This window comes from Mixophyes fleayi, chromosome 8 (genome assembly GCF_038048845.1).
Source record: "Mixophyes fleayi isolate aMixFle1 chromosome 8, aMixFle1.hap1, whole genome shotgun sequence".
In the NCBI taxonomy this organism is placed as follows: Eukaryota; Metazoa; Chordata; class Amphibia; order Anura; family Limnodynastidae; genus Mixophyes; species Mixophyes fleayi.
In genome coordinates this window covers 143,032,188-143,047,455 of record NC_134409.1, presented here as the reverse complement: position 1 = coordinate 143,047,455, position 15,268 = coordinate 143,032,188, and the positions used below count along the sequence as shown (strand labels likewise).

Sequence of the window (15,268 nt, the reverse complement as noted above, 5' to 3'; positions counted from 1 at the left end):
TATGTGACATGTATATGTAATGTGGCATGATACACATATAGATCATTATATACACAGTGCTGTGTTATGTGACATGTATATGTAATGTGGCATGATACACATATAGATCATTATATACACAGTGCTGTGTTATGTGACATGTATATGTAATGTGGCATGATACACATATAGATCATTATATACACAGTGCTGTGTTATGTGACATGTATATGTAATGTGGCATGATACACATATAGATCATTATATACACAGTGCTGTGTTATGTGACATGTATATGTAATGTGGCATGATACACATATAGATCATTATATACACAGTGCTGTGTTATGTGACATGTATATGTAATGTGGCATGATACACATATAGATCATTATATACACAGTGCTGTGTTATGTGACATGTATATGTAATGTGGCATGATACACATATAGATCATTATATACACAGTGCTGTGTTATGTGACATGTATATGTAATGTGGCATGATACACATATAGATCATTATATACACAGTGCTGTGTTATGTGACATGTATATGTAATGTGGCATGATACACATATAGATCATTATATACACAGTGCTGTGTTATGTGACATGTATATGTAATGTGGCATGATACACATATAGATCATTATATACACAGTGCTGTGTTATGTGACATGTATATGTAATGTGGCATGATACACATATAGATCATTATATACACAGTGCTGTGTTATGTGACATGTATATGTAATGTGGCATGATACACATATAGATCATTATATACACAGTGCTGTGTTATGTGACATGTATATGTAATGTGGCATGATACACATATAGATCATTATATACACAGTGCTGTGTTATGTGACATGTATATGTAATGTGGCATGATACACATATAGATCATTATATACACAGTGCTGTGTTATGTGACATGTATATGTAATGTGGCATGATACACATATAGATCATTATATACACAGTGCTGTGTTATGTGACATGTATATGTAATGTGGCATGATACACATATAGATCATTATATACACAGTGCTGTGTTATGTGACATGTATATGTAATGTGGCATGATACACATATAGATCATTATATACACAGTGCTGTGTTATGTGACATGTATATGTAATGTGGCATGATACACATATAGATCATTATATACACAGTGCTGTGTTATGTGACATGTATATGTAATGTGGCATGATACACATATAGATCATTATATACACAGTGCTGTGTTATGTGACATGTATATGTAATGTGGCATGATACACATATAGATCATTATATACACAGTGCTGTGTTATGTGACATGTATATGTAATGTGGCATGATACACATATAGATCATTGTATACACAGTGCTGTGTTATGTGACATGTATATGTAATGTGGCATGATACACATATAGATCATTGTATACACAGTGCTGTGTTATGTGACATGTATATGTAATGTGGCATGATACACATATAGATCATTATATACACAGTGCTGTGTTATGTGACATGTATATGTAATGTGGCATGATACACATATAGATCATTGTATACACAGTGCTGTGTTATGTGACATGTATATGTAATGTGGCATGATACACATATAGATCATTATATACACAGTGCTGTGTTATGTGACATGTATATGTAATGTGGCATGATACACATATAGATCATTATATACACAGTGCTGTGTTATGTGACATGTATATGTAATGTGGCATGATATAGGGATATATTTTTTTTATCCTTTTCTGCAGACTAACCCAGGCCCAAAAAAATATCTCAGCAGGGCAGGGTGGTGTCAGTGCAGGGATGCCGGCCAAACTGGAAAGCCTGAAGGAGGAGGAAGAGGAGCTAAAGAGGAGACTGGAGCAGAGCAAGGTTTTTTTGTGGCTAAATCATTATATAGAGAATAATGTAAGATGGAAGGATATCATAAGTCACCAAGGGATTCTATTACCATATAAAGCAGCTGTGAGATGCACAGACCTAACCTTAATATTGCCTCTTACTTCCTGATGAAGAACTGTCCCCATAATAACATTTCTCACAGGACCTCAGTGTTCATTCCGATTATAATTATATATATAGCCAGATAAATCACACAAATCCAGTATTTCAATAGCCTCAGCTAGTTTTATTCACCAGTTTGCAAATAGTCTGGCTACTAACCAATACAGAGGAATTCCCTCGCTAGAGCATACTTACCTACTTTTGTGAAATTCTTTCCGGGAGATGGCCGTGACTGGAGGGGGCAGGGGTGGCCAATCGCGTCATTTTGGCCCCGCCCTCGCAATGGGAATGACGTTTTGTTGCAGGGGGTGGGGCCAAAATGACACGATTCACCGCAAATCGCGTCATTTTGGGAAGACAGTAGCAGGATGTGGGAGATTTGCCAGCTCTCCCGGGAGTCCATGAGACCGACCCGAATTTCGGGAATCTCCCACACATTCCGGGAGAGTTGGCAAGTATGCTCTAGAGTGAGGGGCCTAGTGTCCCTCACTTAAAACAAAGAATGGAACTCGCAGATCAAAGTTTCAGTTCCTCTCAGGAGCCATCTGACCTCCTGCCCCAGACAGAAAAAGAGTGATCAGAGCTGCAGCGTTTTACAGGCACCACACAGGTGCAGCTCCTGATTAATACAGAAGTGGAAGTTGCTCAAAGGAGCTGCCATTTCTACTTGTACATAAAAATGCAAAAGTCTCAGCTGCATACATTTGCAAATGTATGTTAAGCCAATCGCCACTCCTGGCTCCTGATTAGTCTGCTGTGAAACCTGCACTGGGAAGCTTTTCCCACGCACCTAAACAATCTCCCTGGTGGTTTAAAATACAAATGGCAATGACCACCATTTGTCTTCAAAACAGCATCAATTCTTCTAGGTACACTTGCACACAGTTTTGAAGGAACTCAGCAGGGAGGTTGTTCCAAACATCTTGGAGAACTAACCACAGATCTTCTGTGGATGTAGGCTGGCTCAAATCTTTCTGTCTCTTCATGTAATCCCAGATTGATGATTGATGATGCTGAGATCAGGGCTCTGTGGGGGCCATATCATCTCTTCCATGACTCCTTTATGCTGAAGATAGTTCTTAATGACATTGGCTGTATGTTTGGGGTCGTTGTCCTGCTGTAGAATAAATTTGGAGCCAATCAGATGCCTCGCTGATAGTAGTGCATGATAGATATGTACCTGCCTGTATTTCTCACAATTGAGGACACAATAATCCTGACCAAATCCCCAAGTCCATTTTCTAAGATGTAACCCCAAACTTGCAAGGAACCTCCACCATTCTTCACTGTTTCCTGCAGACACTCATCATTGTACCGGTCTCCAACCCTTCGCCGAACAAACTACCTTCTGTTATAGCCAATTATTTCCTATTTTGATTCCTCAGTCCAGAGCACCTGCTGCCATTTTTCTGCACCCCAGTTCTTATATTATTCTGCATATTTGATTCACTGGGCTTTATTCCCATGCTGAAAGTTGACCTTTTAGCCGCAATACTTCCATGAAGACCATTTCTGGACAGACTTTTCCGAACAGTAGATGGGTGTACCTGGCTCCCACTGTTTTTTCCAGTTCTAAGCTGATGGCACTGCTAGACATCTTCCGATTTGGAAGGGAAGTAAGCATGATGTGTCTTTCACTTGATGCACTAAGTTTCCTTGGCCGACCAACGTTGCCTGTTTGTTTGTGCTTCTTTAAAAGAGCTTGAACAGCACATCTTCAGACTGCTTTGAAATCTTAGCCCGGGAGAGATATTGCTGATGCAGTAACCTTGTGTCTTGTTGCTATGCTTAGTCTTGCCATGGTGTATGGCCTGTGACATGAAACTGTCTTGCACAACCTCATCTTTGCCGCAGAGTTTGGTTGTGCCTCACCCAGTTTTAAGCCTCCTATACAACTGTTTCTGTTTCAGTTAATGACTGCATTTCAACCTACATTTGAAAGTGATGATCATTATCAATTGTTTGGTATGATTGGTTAATCATACACCTGACTATGATCCTACAAAATCCCTGACTTTGTGCAAGTGTACCTAGAAGAAATGATGCTGTTTTGAAGGAAAAGGGTGGCTTCAATAAATATTGTTGTGATTTAGATTTCTCTTCTGCTAATTACAGCATTTTGTCCACACCTGCCTTAAACTTTTGCAGATATAGATAGCTAATATATATATATATAATATATATACATATAGACAGAGAGATATTAAAAGCAGAGTTCCAAACACTTTTATTGCCACCCTAATGCTTAGTGTAATGGGTGATTAGGGGGACAAGGTCACACAAACCGCAATCCCCTTCCCGACACCCCACATACTCACCCGATCCTGGTGGACAACTATGAGACACATCGTGCCCTTCTCAACAGCAATCCGGGAACCGCACCTGACGTCCGCTCACCCTAGCGCATTTGCTGTTGCTGGAGCCTTTGGTTTCTACAGGGGAAGATACAGAAAAGAGACAATTTACATACAAAATAATAAACAGTTCTGTGTGTTACTTGCCAGTGACCACCTCACTAATGGTCACCAGTATCCGCCAGCACCGACCTATACCGCAAACCTCTGCCAGCCGCCCGGAAACTTGGTCTTTAAACATGTACTTTAGGAACTCAGGACTTTGTGGTACCCTTCCGCACCGTGTTAAGGGGTCCTGTATGCCATTCTCAACAGCCTAAAATTAACTGCTCACAAGGGATCAAACATCCCCGAAGATTAAGGGCCTTACGCCCTTCTAACTATTTAGAGCCTAGCACCCTTCTAACATCCAGTTTCTAATGCCCTTCTAATCTGTCAGGGCCTTGTACCCTCCCAATAAACTAAAGGGCTTTGGGCCCACCGCAACTAACGTGGCTACGTGCCCCAATAAACCTGCCTACTACCTGCTGTCAAATGACGCGTTTGCATCATTATGTCACGGGGTGGGGCAAAAATGACGCAAATTTTGGAGCCCCGTCCCCATCACGCCCACCTCCCCCGGCACGCTCCCGAAAGCCAACTTCAGCTAGTTGGCAAGTATGACATAGGCTTCATATTACAGATAAAACACTGGTATAAAGATAAAGTTGTAACATGCACAACATGACAAACAGGAGATTTGATCCTTGTTAAATCTGATTACATGATTTATAATAACTCTCTTCCTCTGATACAGGATGATTATTTATCTGATCTCTGTTACTTCAGTGCCAAGGAGGCAGAGTATGAAAATTACTTCATACGGGTGAGTCTCTCTGACAATATATAGAAATGTACTTATATCTGTACCTATAGTATTTGTTTACCTGTACATGTTCATAGAAGTTGTGTGAGGTCCTTAGTAAGAATGTCACTCATCCTGTACAGTAAGTAGAATATCCTGTGACGACTTTTGTATCATTCTGTCCCCAGCTGCTGGAGCTCCAGGCAGAATATCACAAGAAGTCACTGGCTCACCTGACAGAGGCGCTTGGAGAGCTGAGAGACACCTTGAAGGAGAGCGGTTAGTGTCCAGCATCAGTGCTCAGGAAGTCATCCATAAATACGATAAATAATAGATACACATCCCAGAGCCACACGGGAAACCACCCTCTGCTTTGCTACACCTCTAAACCATTAGAATATGTACCTAAAGCACTAGGAACCCCCCTGATTGTCCCAGTAAAAGCAAGAGTTTCTATGACACTCTCCTCCAATGCTTCAAAACTCACCTGCTCATCAAAACTACCAGTCCACCACCTAACCCCTCCCCTGGCCAACTTCCCTCCTAAGCTACCCCTCTGTGTCTCCCTCTCATGTTTCAATACCTCCCCCTAGAATGTAAGCGCCTACGAGCAGGTCCATCCTTCCTCTCCTCCTCCTCCCCCCAACTTGTGTGCACTAAATCCTGCTGTCACCATTGATACTCCAACATTCATTTAACTATTAGTGCACCTTAGGTAATTGAGCGCGATACGTTGGTTTTTGTATTTGGTTTCTACAAAGGAAGGGATTCCTGAGTATTGCTGCTCTTGCCGAATTGGGGTTGAGCGCAGTTCCTTTTCTCTTTTCTCTTTTTATATTGTATTTATCCTTGGACCTTGCGCCCCCCTTAACATACATTCAGCCATATGGAATATACATATCCCTTTTGTCTCAGATCTAATAGGATACACACATCCAGGAACCTATTTCCAGATAATCAAGAGGGTATCGTACCCTCTCACATCACCGACCAATGTCATTTCCTTTTAAATCTTGAAAAATTATTATAAACGGAGATGCAAATTTGGTGGAGTATCTCCACTTTAAAACATTATTTTAAGGACAATATAATCCCGAAGGGTTTAAGGATAAAGAAGGTCCCGACCCACTATCTGAACAATCCCAAATTTATGCTCCGTTGGCAGGGTATTCTAGATCAATGCTCCCATAATCTAATGGATTTACTGATTCACCAACAAAAAGAAGATTTAGGATCATTAGAGACCCAGATTAACCAATTAGATAAAGAAATTTTACCCATCAAAAATGAACCTGCGTACCAGGAATTATCCAAACTAATCAAGGATAGATTAGTACGCAAGGAACATTCAATTATTGAAACTAAAAGGTCCAAGTACATGAGGGATAAGTTTGGTATTAAACATAAAAAGAACAAACCTCCCAAAATACTGCACACCAAAGATCAGACACAATCTAAAGTAGATACTAACACCAACAATACCAGGAATAATCCATACCGGATAACCGCCTCCAAATTACCATATAAAAAAATGGGAACGACGTACCAGCAATACATGGCTTTTATACATCAAAAATCAGTCAAAATCCGGTCCCTCCATACTACATTGACTCCTGATATTACTGTTAGTTCATGCTCTGACTCGGCCTCCTTTTCTGTGCATGATGATCTTAGCCTCAATTACGACCATCTGGCTATCCAATCCTTTGAAAAAGGTTGGAAACACCGGACTCCAAAGAAATGTATATCAATAGTTGGCAACATTCCTCATAATCAGGAAACTTTACCCCCAGGTTCTGATGTTTCTTTCTTCATTAATAAGGACAACACACTATACTCTACACCAACAGTAGCTTTAGAAAATTCAGATTCCAATACAGGCCTGATCCAGCAAGACACCCTTTCACAAATAGGCCATTTTTTAGGACTGGGTCCGAAATTCATGAGCACACACTTAAGACCCAGCCAATCCCAATCGACAAAAAGAAAACTAAACACCTTAGACGAGGTAGGAGAGGAGGTCAAAAAAACAAAACAATAGAAACAACCAATAGCCCTCTGAAACCCATAGGTATCTTTAATCTGAGCGATCACGTCCTTTCCAAACCAGAAATTAATGTCTTAAATAAAGGCTTAAAATATGCCCCCACTAGGTCTCTTAATAAGTTTGACACCTATAGGGATGTTCAGCGATTCATCAGAAAACTAACCCTTAAAAAATATTATGCTAAAACCCCATTGGAACAGAAAGTCACAACACCTCATGACACATATAAACACACCAATTTAAAACCGGATTCGAAATTCTACCCTCGACAAATAAAAGGTAGTTTGATAGATGCCTTTGAGACTATGGTTCTGGCAGACATTGATGCCTTAGCTCCACATAAATATAACAATAGGAATGTTAATTTTTTAACCCAATTGGAAATGAAAGCACTTAAACAATTACAGGATCTTAGAAATATCACTATAAAACCGGCAGATAAAGGTGGTGGTATAGTGCTCCTGAACACGAGTGACTACATTAAAGCGATCTAGAGATTATTATCTGACTCATCCACCTATCAGCTTCTAGATACAAATCAAACCATGGACTTTTCTGACCAACTCAAAACAATTCTCAATCAAGGCAGAGATTTGGGAATATTATCCAATAATGAATACAACTACATCTACAATTCTCATCCTATCATTCCTGTCATATATTACCTTCCCAAAATTCATAAAAACATCAAACAACCACCAGGGAGACCAATTATTTCCGGCATTGGGTCCATAACAGCAAATCTTTCACATTATTTGGACACTTATTTACAACTATTCGTTAAGGCTCAAAAAGCTTACCTGAAGAACACCACACACGTTCTACAGATCCTACAAGAGATCACCTGGAATCCCAAATATTGGTTGGTCACATGTGATGTGACTTCGCTTTATACTGTGATTAGGCACGATTTAGGTATCAACAGTACACGTTATTTTTTAGAGCAAGACCACACATTGGATGCAAGTCAGACAGAATTCATATTGACAAATATTGATTTCATTCTCAGACACAATTATTTCTGGTTCCAAGACAAATTCTGTCTGCAAATACAAGGGACTGCAATGGGCACTAGGTTTGCCCCCAGCTATGTCAATCTCTGCATGAGCTTTTGGGAAGACCATAACATCTGGTCTAACAATAGCTGGGGGGCAAATCTAGTGCTCTGGAGAAGGTACATTGATGATGTCCTCATCATATGGGATGGGCCAGAATCCTCACTTCTACAATTTTTGAATCATATTAACACCAATAGTTACGGTTTACAAATTACCGCTAACTATAGTCAATCTTCTATAGAATTTCTCGATTTAGAAATTTTTATACAGAACAAAGCATAGCCACCAAAACATATAGGAAACAAGTGGACGTTAACAGCTATATTCTATCATCTAGTCATCACCATCCACAGTGGCTTAAGAGTATCCCATTTAGCCAATTTACAAGGATTAGACGGAACTGCACCAACATGCAGGATTACATTATTCAAGGTACCGAACTTAAGTCCCAATTTCAGGAGAAAGATTATAATAACCATATAATTGACACAGCATTCAATAAACTTCTAAACACTGACCGAAACCAATTATTGAATTACCACTCATCAACACAAGCAGATTCTTCCGAAAAGGAAGTCACTGTCAACAATCAGATTTACTTAGTTTCCAACTACTCCAGTGAAGCCCGTCATTTGAAACATATTATTAATAAAGATTGGCATATCGTACAGAAGGATGAAATCCTATGCCCCTTGATTCCAGCCAAACCCAAAGTAGTTTTTAGGAAAGCTCCGGACCTCAAGAAAGTTCTAGTTAAGAATCATATCAAAGATAATATCATTCACACTAATTGGTTAACCAACAATGGACAAAAACGAGGTTTCTACCACTGTGGCAATTGTGGCAATTGTCAAACCACTCAACATAACAACACGAAAGGAACATCTGAGGTTTTTTCGGCATATGACAATAGGAAATATACGATCAAGGAGTTCATTACATGTAACACCAAGAACGTCATTTATCTTATACAATGCCCATGTGGCAAGCAATACATTGGCCGAACAATCAGACCCCTGAAGGTCAGAATTGGTGAACATATTAGGAACATAAAGAATGGCTTTGATAAACAGCATCTCCCTAAACATTTTAAGACTATGTATAATTGTGATCCTATAGGACTAAAATTTTTAGGCATTAAAATTGTACATAATAACTGGCGAGGAGGGGATCCAATCAAAAACATCAATAGAGAAGAATCCAAATTGATCCTCTACTTTAACACTCTAACACCACAAGGACTAAATATAGAGTATGATGTCTCATTATAAGATAGGATATATAGGTTAATTGGAAACATTTTATCTACATTGGCAGCCAGATAGTGACATCTAAGTGTCCGTGCCCTATTGTCCCTTTGGGTAAAGTATCTCCATGCGAACTACGGTCATACCACCCTGGTGATGCCCAACCCCCACCGACCTTGGAAGCCAAGCAGAGTGGAGCTGGTCTAGTACCGGGATGGGTGACCTCCCGGGAACATTGGTACAGTAGTAGACATGTTGTAGATCCATCCCAATACGGTGATTTTAGTGGCAGGACCTGTCATCTCTAGCATACCATGATTCAATGTTCCATATATAATTTGTGTACAATCAATCAATTATGTTAACTTCACTCACTCCTCATTTCTGGTATTTAGAGTCCTAGTTATACCTACATAGTCATAGTGTATCTTAATAAATCAGAGTGTCTCTATACTTTCATAAATCAGTAAATTCGAGATTGAGTACTATTTACTATCAGCCATGAGCTCTTTGATAATAAATGTTCAGGTTTACCCCTGATTAGGGCATGTGTCTGTTTGCATGTGTATGTGTATATATATATATATATATGTGTGTGTGTGCATGCGTGTGTATGTGTGTGTATATATATATATATGTGTGTGTGTGCATGCATGTGTATGTGTGTGTATATATATATATATATATGTGTGTGTGTGCATGCGTGTGTATGTGTGTGTATATATATATATATGTGTGTGTGTGCATGCATGTGTATGTGTGTGTATATATATATATATATATATATATATATATATATATATATATATATATATATATATATATATATATATGTATATATATGTGTTTATCATCGAATTCATCCCCAACAACGAATTTATTGTTAGATTAGTGATAAAGATCTGTATTAACCACATGGGTATGGTGTAAATATCAATTTTATTGTCAGACTGATTGAACATCTACTGTTATACTGATCATCAATCATTTGAGTCTCTAATTGGTCACTATTAGTGTATGGTATGTGTTCCTCTGTCCACCTACTTACCTGTTTTGACACTTATCATTAGCCATTTTATTATGGTATTTGTGTTACATGGCCCTTTATGCATGAATATAGGGTTACACTACTATTATGACCAGTAATAACTACTTATGGCTTTATGTCAACACTGTATTGGGCAATTATTCAATTTAAGGAATCCCCCATAAATAGCATTATGTTACGCTGTCAATCTACAACCCCTGAGGAAATCTGCCCCGCAGATGAAACGTGTTGGGACACACCCACTTCTGCTACGTCACACAAGACATCCGGTTTGCGTTCCACTGTGGAACGCACGCCATCCCCGTGCTCTCTCCTTGCTTCACCATCGTTAGGAACCAGCTTACATCCAGCTATACGAGCTCCATCCCTAGCCACTGCTTTGTCTACAACTGCGACCCGCCCTGGATAACATTGCTTGTATCAGGTATTTGACTTTACATCTATATCCAGGCTGGATTCGCAGCGAGTAGTGTGGCATCAATCAACTGTGCCTAATTACTAACGATTGTGACTGACAATCACTGTGTGAATTGTGACACCAAGGATTTCACATGGACATTTATCCTCGCCATTGAGGATTGTCTGTGATAGCCTCTTTTATTGTGGAGACATTTTAGTATTTATGATGTTTTAATTCTACTGCTTTGCTGTTTTTAGGTGTTTTGTTATTGTTTTTTGTTCTAGCTATTAAATCTTATATACAAGAATTTTTTCTGCATGATTGCCAATATTGTCCAATGATACACACTATTATACTCAAAGCTGTTAAGTCAACAATCAATTACTGATTAATGCACTTTAGCTACTCGTGCAGGGGTAGGCAACCTTCTTCTATCAGTGCGCCGGCAAAAATCTTTTCAAGCCCAGGTGTGCCAGTAGTGTGTGTGTGTGTGTGTGTGTGTGTGTGTATAATTATATATATATATAATTTCATCACGTTAAAATTATAATATTAATGGTAATGGGAACAAATAAACATTCATGTTAAGCCACACAATAGTGCCCCCAGTTTATGTTATGTCATACATAAGTGCCCCCAATTATTAGTATACCTGACAGTGTATCATCATCATCATCATCATCAGTTATTTATATAGCGCCAACATATTCCGTAGCGCTTTACAATTGGGGACAAACGTAATAAACTAATAAACAAACTGGGTAAAACAGACAAAGAGGTGAGAGGACCCTGCTCGCAAGCTTACAATCTATGGGACAATGGGAGATTGACACATGAGGTTAAGTATACATTTTGCATCTTGGCCCAGCCAGACTGCAAAGGTAGGGTGACTCATAAGCTAAATGATCCTGTCACACAATAATGTTGGTCCGGGGGTAGTTGTCTTGTGTGAAATTGTGTAACAGGCTAAAGGTAGTGAGGTTAAGATGGTGGTTGAGGAATATTATACGCTTGTCTGAATAGGTAGGTTTTCAGAGAACGCTTGAAAGTTTGTAGAACAGAGGAGAGTCTTATTGTGCGAGGGAGAGAGTTCCATAAAGTGGGTGCAGCCCGAAAAAAGTCCTGTAACCGGGAATGGGAGGATGTAATGAGGGTGGATGAGAGACGCAGATCTTTTGCAGAACGGAGTTGCCGAGTTGGGAGATATTTTGAGACAAGAGAGGAGATGTATGTTGGTGCAGCCTTGTTGATGGCCTTGTAGGTTAGTAAAAGTATTTTATATTGGATTCGGTAGAAGACAGGCAGCCAGTGTAGAGACATACAGAGTGATTCAACAGAGGAATAGCTATTTGCAAGAAAAATCAGTCTTGCCGAAGCATGCAAAATAGATTTTAGGGGTTTGAGTCTGTTTTTGGGAAGACCAGTAAGGAGGGAATTGCAATAGTCAATGCGGGAGATGATTAGTGCATGAATTAAGGTTTTAGCAGTGTCTTGTGTGAGATATGTGCGGATTCTGGAAATGTTCTTTAGATGTATGTAACATGATTTAGATATAGAGTCAATGTGGGGAACAAAGGATAGGCGTGAATCAAGGATTACACCTAGGCAGCGAGCTTGTGGGGTGGGATTTATGGTCATGTTATCAACAGAGATAGAAATGTCAGGTATGCTCTTGTTGGCGGGTGGGAATATTATTAACTCTGTTTTAGAAAGATTAAGTTTGAGTTGACGAGAGGACATCCAAGATGAAATGGCAGAAAGACAGTCAGTTACACGGGACAACACAGATGTCGAGATATCAGGAGAGGATAGATAGATTTGGGTATCATCCGCATAGAGATGATACTGAAAGCCAAAGGAACTTATTAGATTTCCAAGAGAAGCGGTATAGATAGAGAACAGCAGAGGACCTAGCACCGAGCCTTGTGGTACTCCAACTGATAGGGGAAGCGGAGCAGATGTGGCTCCAGAGAAATTAACAGTGAAAGAGCGATTAGAGAGGTAAGATGAGAACCAGGATAGAACTGTGTCTTGAAGACCTAGGGATTGCAGCGTTTGTATGAGAAGAGAGTGGTCAACTGTGTCAAATGCAGCCGAGAGATCAAGGAGAATTAGGAGAGAGTAATGGCGTTCAGTCTTAGCAGTGATCAGATCATTAACAACCTTGGTCAGCGCAGTCTCTGTGGAGTGTTGAGAACGAAAGCCTGACTGAAGAGGATCCAACAGGTTGTTTGCGGAAAGAAAGCGTGTGAGGCGAGTGTAGGCAAGTCTCTCTAGAAGCTTGGAGGGGCAAGGGAGCTGAGAGATGGGACGGTAATTTGAGAGAGAGTTTGGGTCGGAGTTTTGTTTTTTTAGAATAGGAGTAATCACTGCGACTCACCTCTTGTAGACAGTGGATACATTCCATCTTGTTCTGTATAAAATGACAGGTTGACTGAAAGGTGATTTATAACCCTGGGTGAGATGTGGCATTGCTACTTATCACTGATAAATGTTATGTGCCCGCCGTCTCATGGGCGCAGGGTGTTACGTTGCATGAACTGATGTGATAAGAAACGTTACGTGGCACGTTCTACTGGGGGTTATGCTGGCATGTTATTGCGGCTGTAGGACAGGATCAGGGCCGCCAAGAGAAATTTTGGGCCCCGGTACACCAAATTTTTTGGGCCGGCCCCCGCACAGGTGAGCAGCAAGGGTGCTGTATGCCGCCGCGGCGCATCCAAAGAGGCGTGGTCAACATGGGCATGGCTGGACTTTGTTAGACATGACATATTGGTGGAAGCCGGCGATGTGACACGCAGACATCGCGCAGCGGACATTGCCGGCAATTACGGTAGAAATCTCCACTCATTTTCCCTCACTCCCCATAGAGGTGAGAGGAAAAATGGGAGGAGATTTCTGTCAAATCTCAGCTCCAAAGTGTCTCGCGGACGTCCCGGAGACACTTCATGGCTAATTGAACTCCCCCATTATGTATTAAAATTGTGTTACTCTCACCTACCTGTGATTGCAGCTATCACAACCTGGTACTGGATTCTTACATAGATCCTGGAATGTTCGGAGCTGTTGGAAAAGGTAAATATGGAAAAGCAAGCAATAAGTGAACACCGTACATAACACAGATCATGCAGTATATACTACATTCATTATAATAAAATATTACATTTATCACACCCTCCCCAGGCACATCACTCCACCCCTCAACTACATCACGCCACCCCTCAGCTACATCACGCCACCCCTCAGCTACATCACGCCACCCCTCAGCTACATCACGCCACCCCTCAGCTACATCACGCCACCCCTCAGCTACATCACGCCACCCCTCAACTACATCACGCCACCCCTCAGCTACATCACGCCACCCCTCAGCTACATCACGCCACCCCTCAGCTACATCACGCCACCCCTCAACTACATCACGCCACCCCTCAGCTACATCACGCCACCCCTCAGCTACATCACGCCACCCCTCAGCTACATCACCCATCACGCCACCCCTCAGCTACATCACGCCACCCCTCAGCTACATCACCCATCACGCCACCCCTCAGCTACATCACGCCACCCCTCAACTACATCACGCCACCCCTCAGCTACATCACGCCACCCCTCAGCTACATCACCCATTATGCCATCCCCTCAACTACATCACCCATCACGCCACCCCTCAGCTACATCACGCCACCCCTCAGCTACATCACCCATCACGCCACCCCTCAGCTACATCACGCCACCCCTCAGCTACATCACGCCACCCCTCAGCTACATCACGCCACCCCTCAACTACATCACGCCACCCCTCAGCTACATCACGCCACCCACTGCCACATCACCCATCAGGCCACCCCCCAGACACACCACGCCATCCCCCAGGCACATCACGCCACCCCTCTGCTACATCACGCATCACACCAACCCCTGTCACATCACCCACCACGTCACCCCCCAGACACATCACACCATCCCTCAGTTACAATACCCATCATGCCACCCACTGCCACATCACCCATCACGTCACCCCACAGACACACCACGTCACCCGCCAGACACATCACACACGGGCAGAATGCCATACATACATAATGCTATATACACATACAAAATGTCACACATACATAATTCCATACACATACATACTGCCATACACATACATACACAATTCCACATATATACTCAAAGCCACCCCCATCCCCCCAGTCCCTTGTACTCACCTCATCTCAGAGGATGATAGCTCCTCAGCTGTGCTCTGAAATGACA

The 15,268-nt window shown here is 41.3% G+C and overlaps 1 protein-coding gene across 1 annotated transcript in view; it reads left to right on the top strand.

Annotated features, from left to right (window-relative positions):
- The window catches only part of SH3BP1 (SH3 domain binding protein 1), a 68,450-nt gene that overhangs the window by 27,726 nt on the left and 25,456 nt on the right, over nucleotides 1-15,268 (top strand). The window contains exons 7-9 of the mRNA XM_075183959.1: nucleotides 1,755-1,878; nucleotides 5,161-5,229; nucleotides 5,397-5,487. Coding sequence (XP_075040060.1) covers nucleotides 1,755-1,878; nucleotides 5,161-5,229; nucleotides 5,397-5,487 — 284 coding nt within the window. The remainder of the gene's footprint in view (nucleotides 1-1,754; nucleotides 1,879-5,160; nucleotides 5,230-5,396; nucleotides 5,488-15,268) is intronic.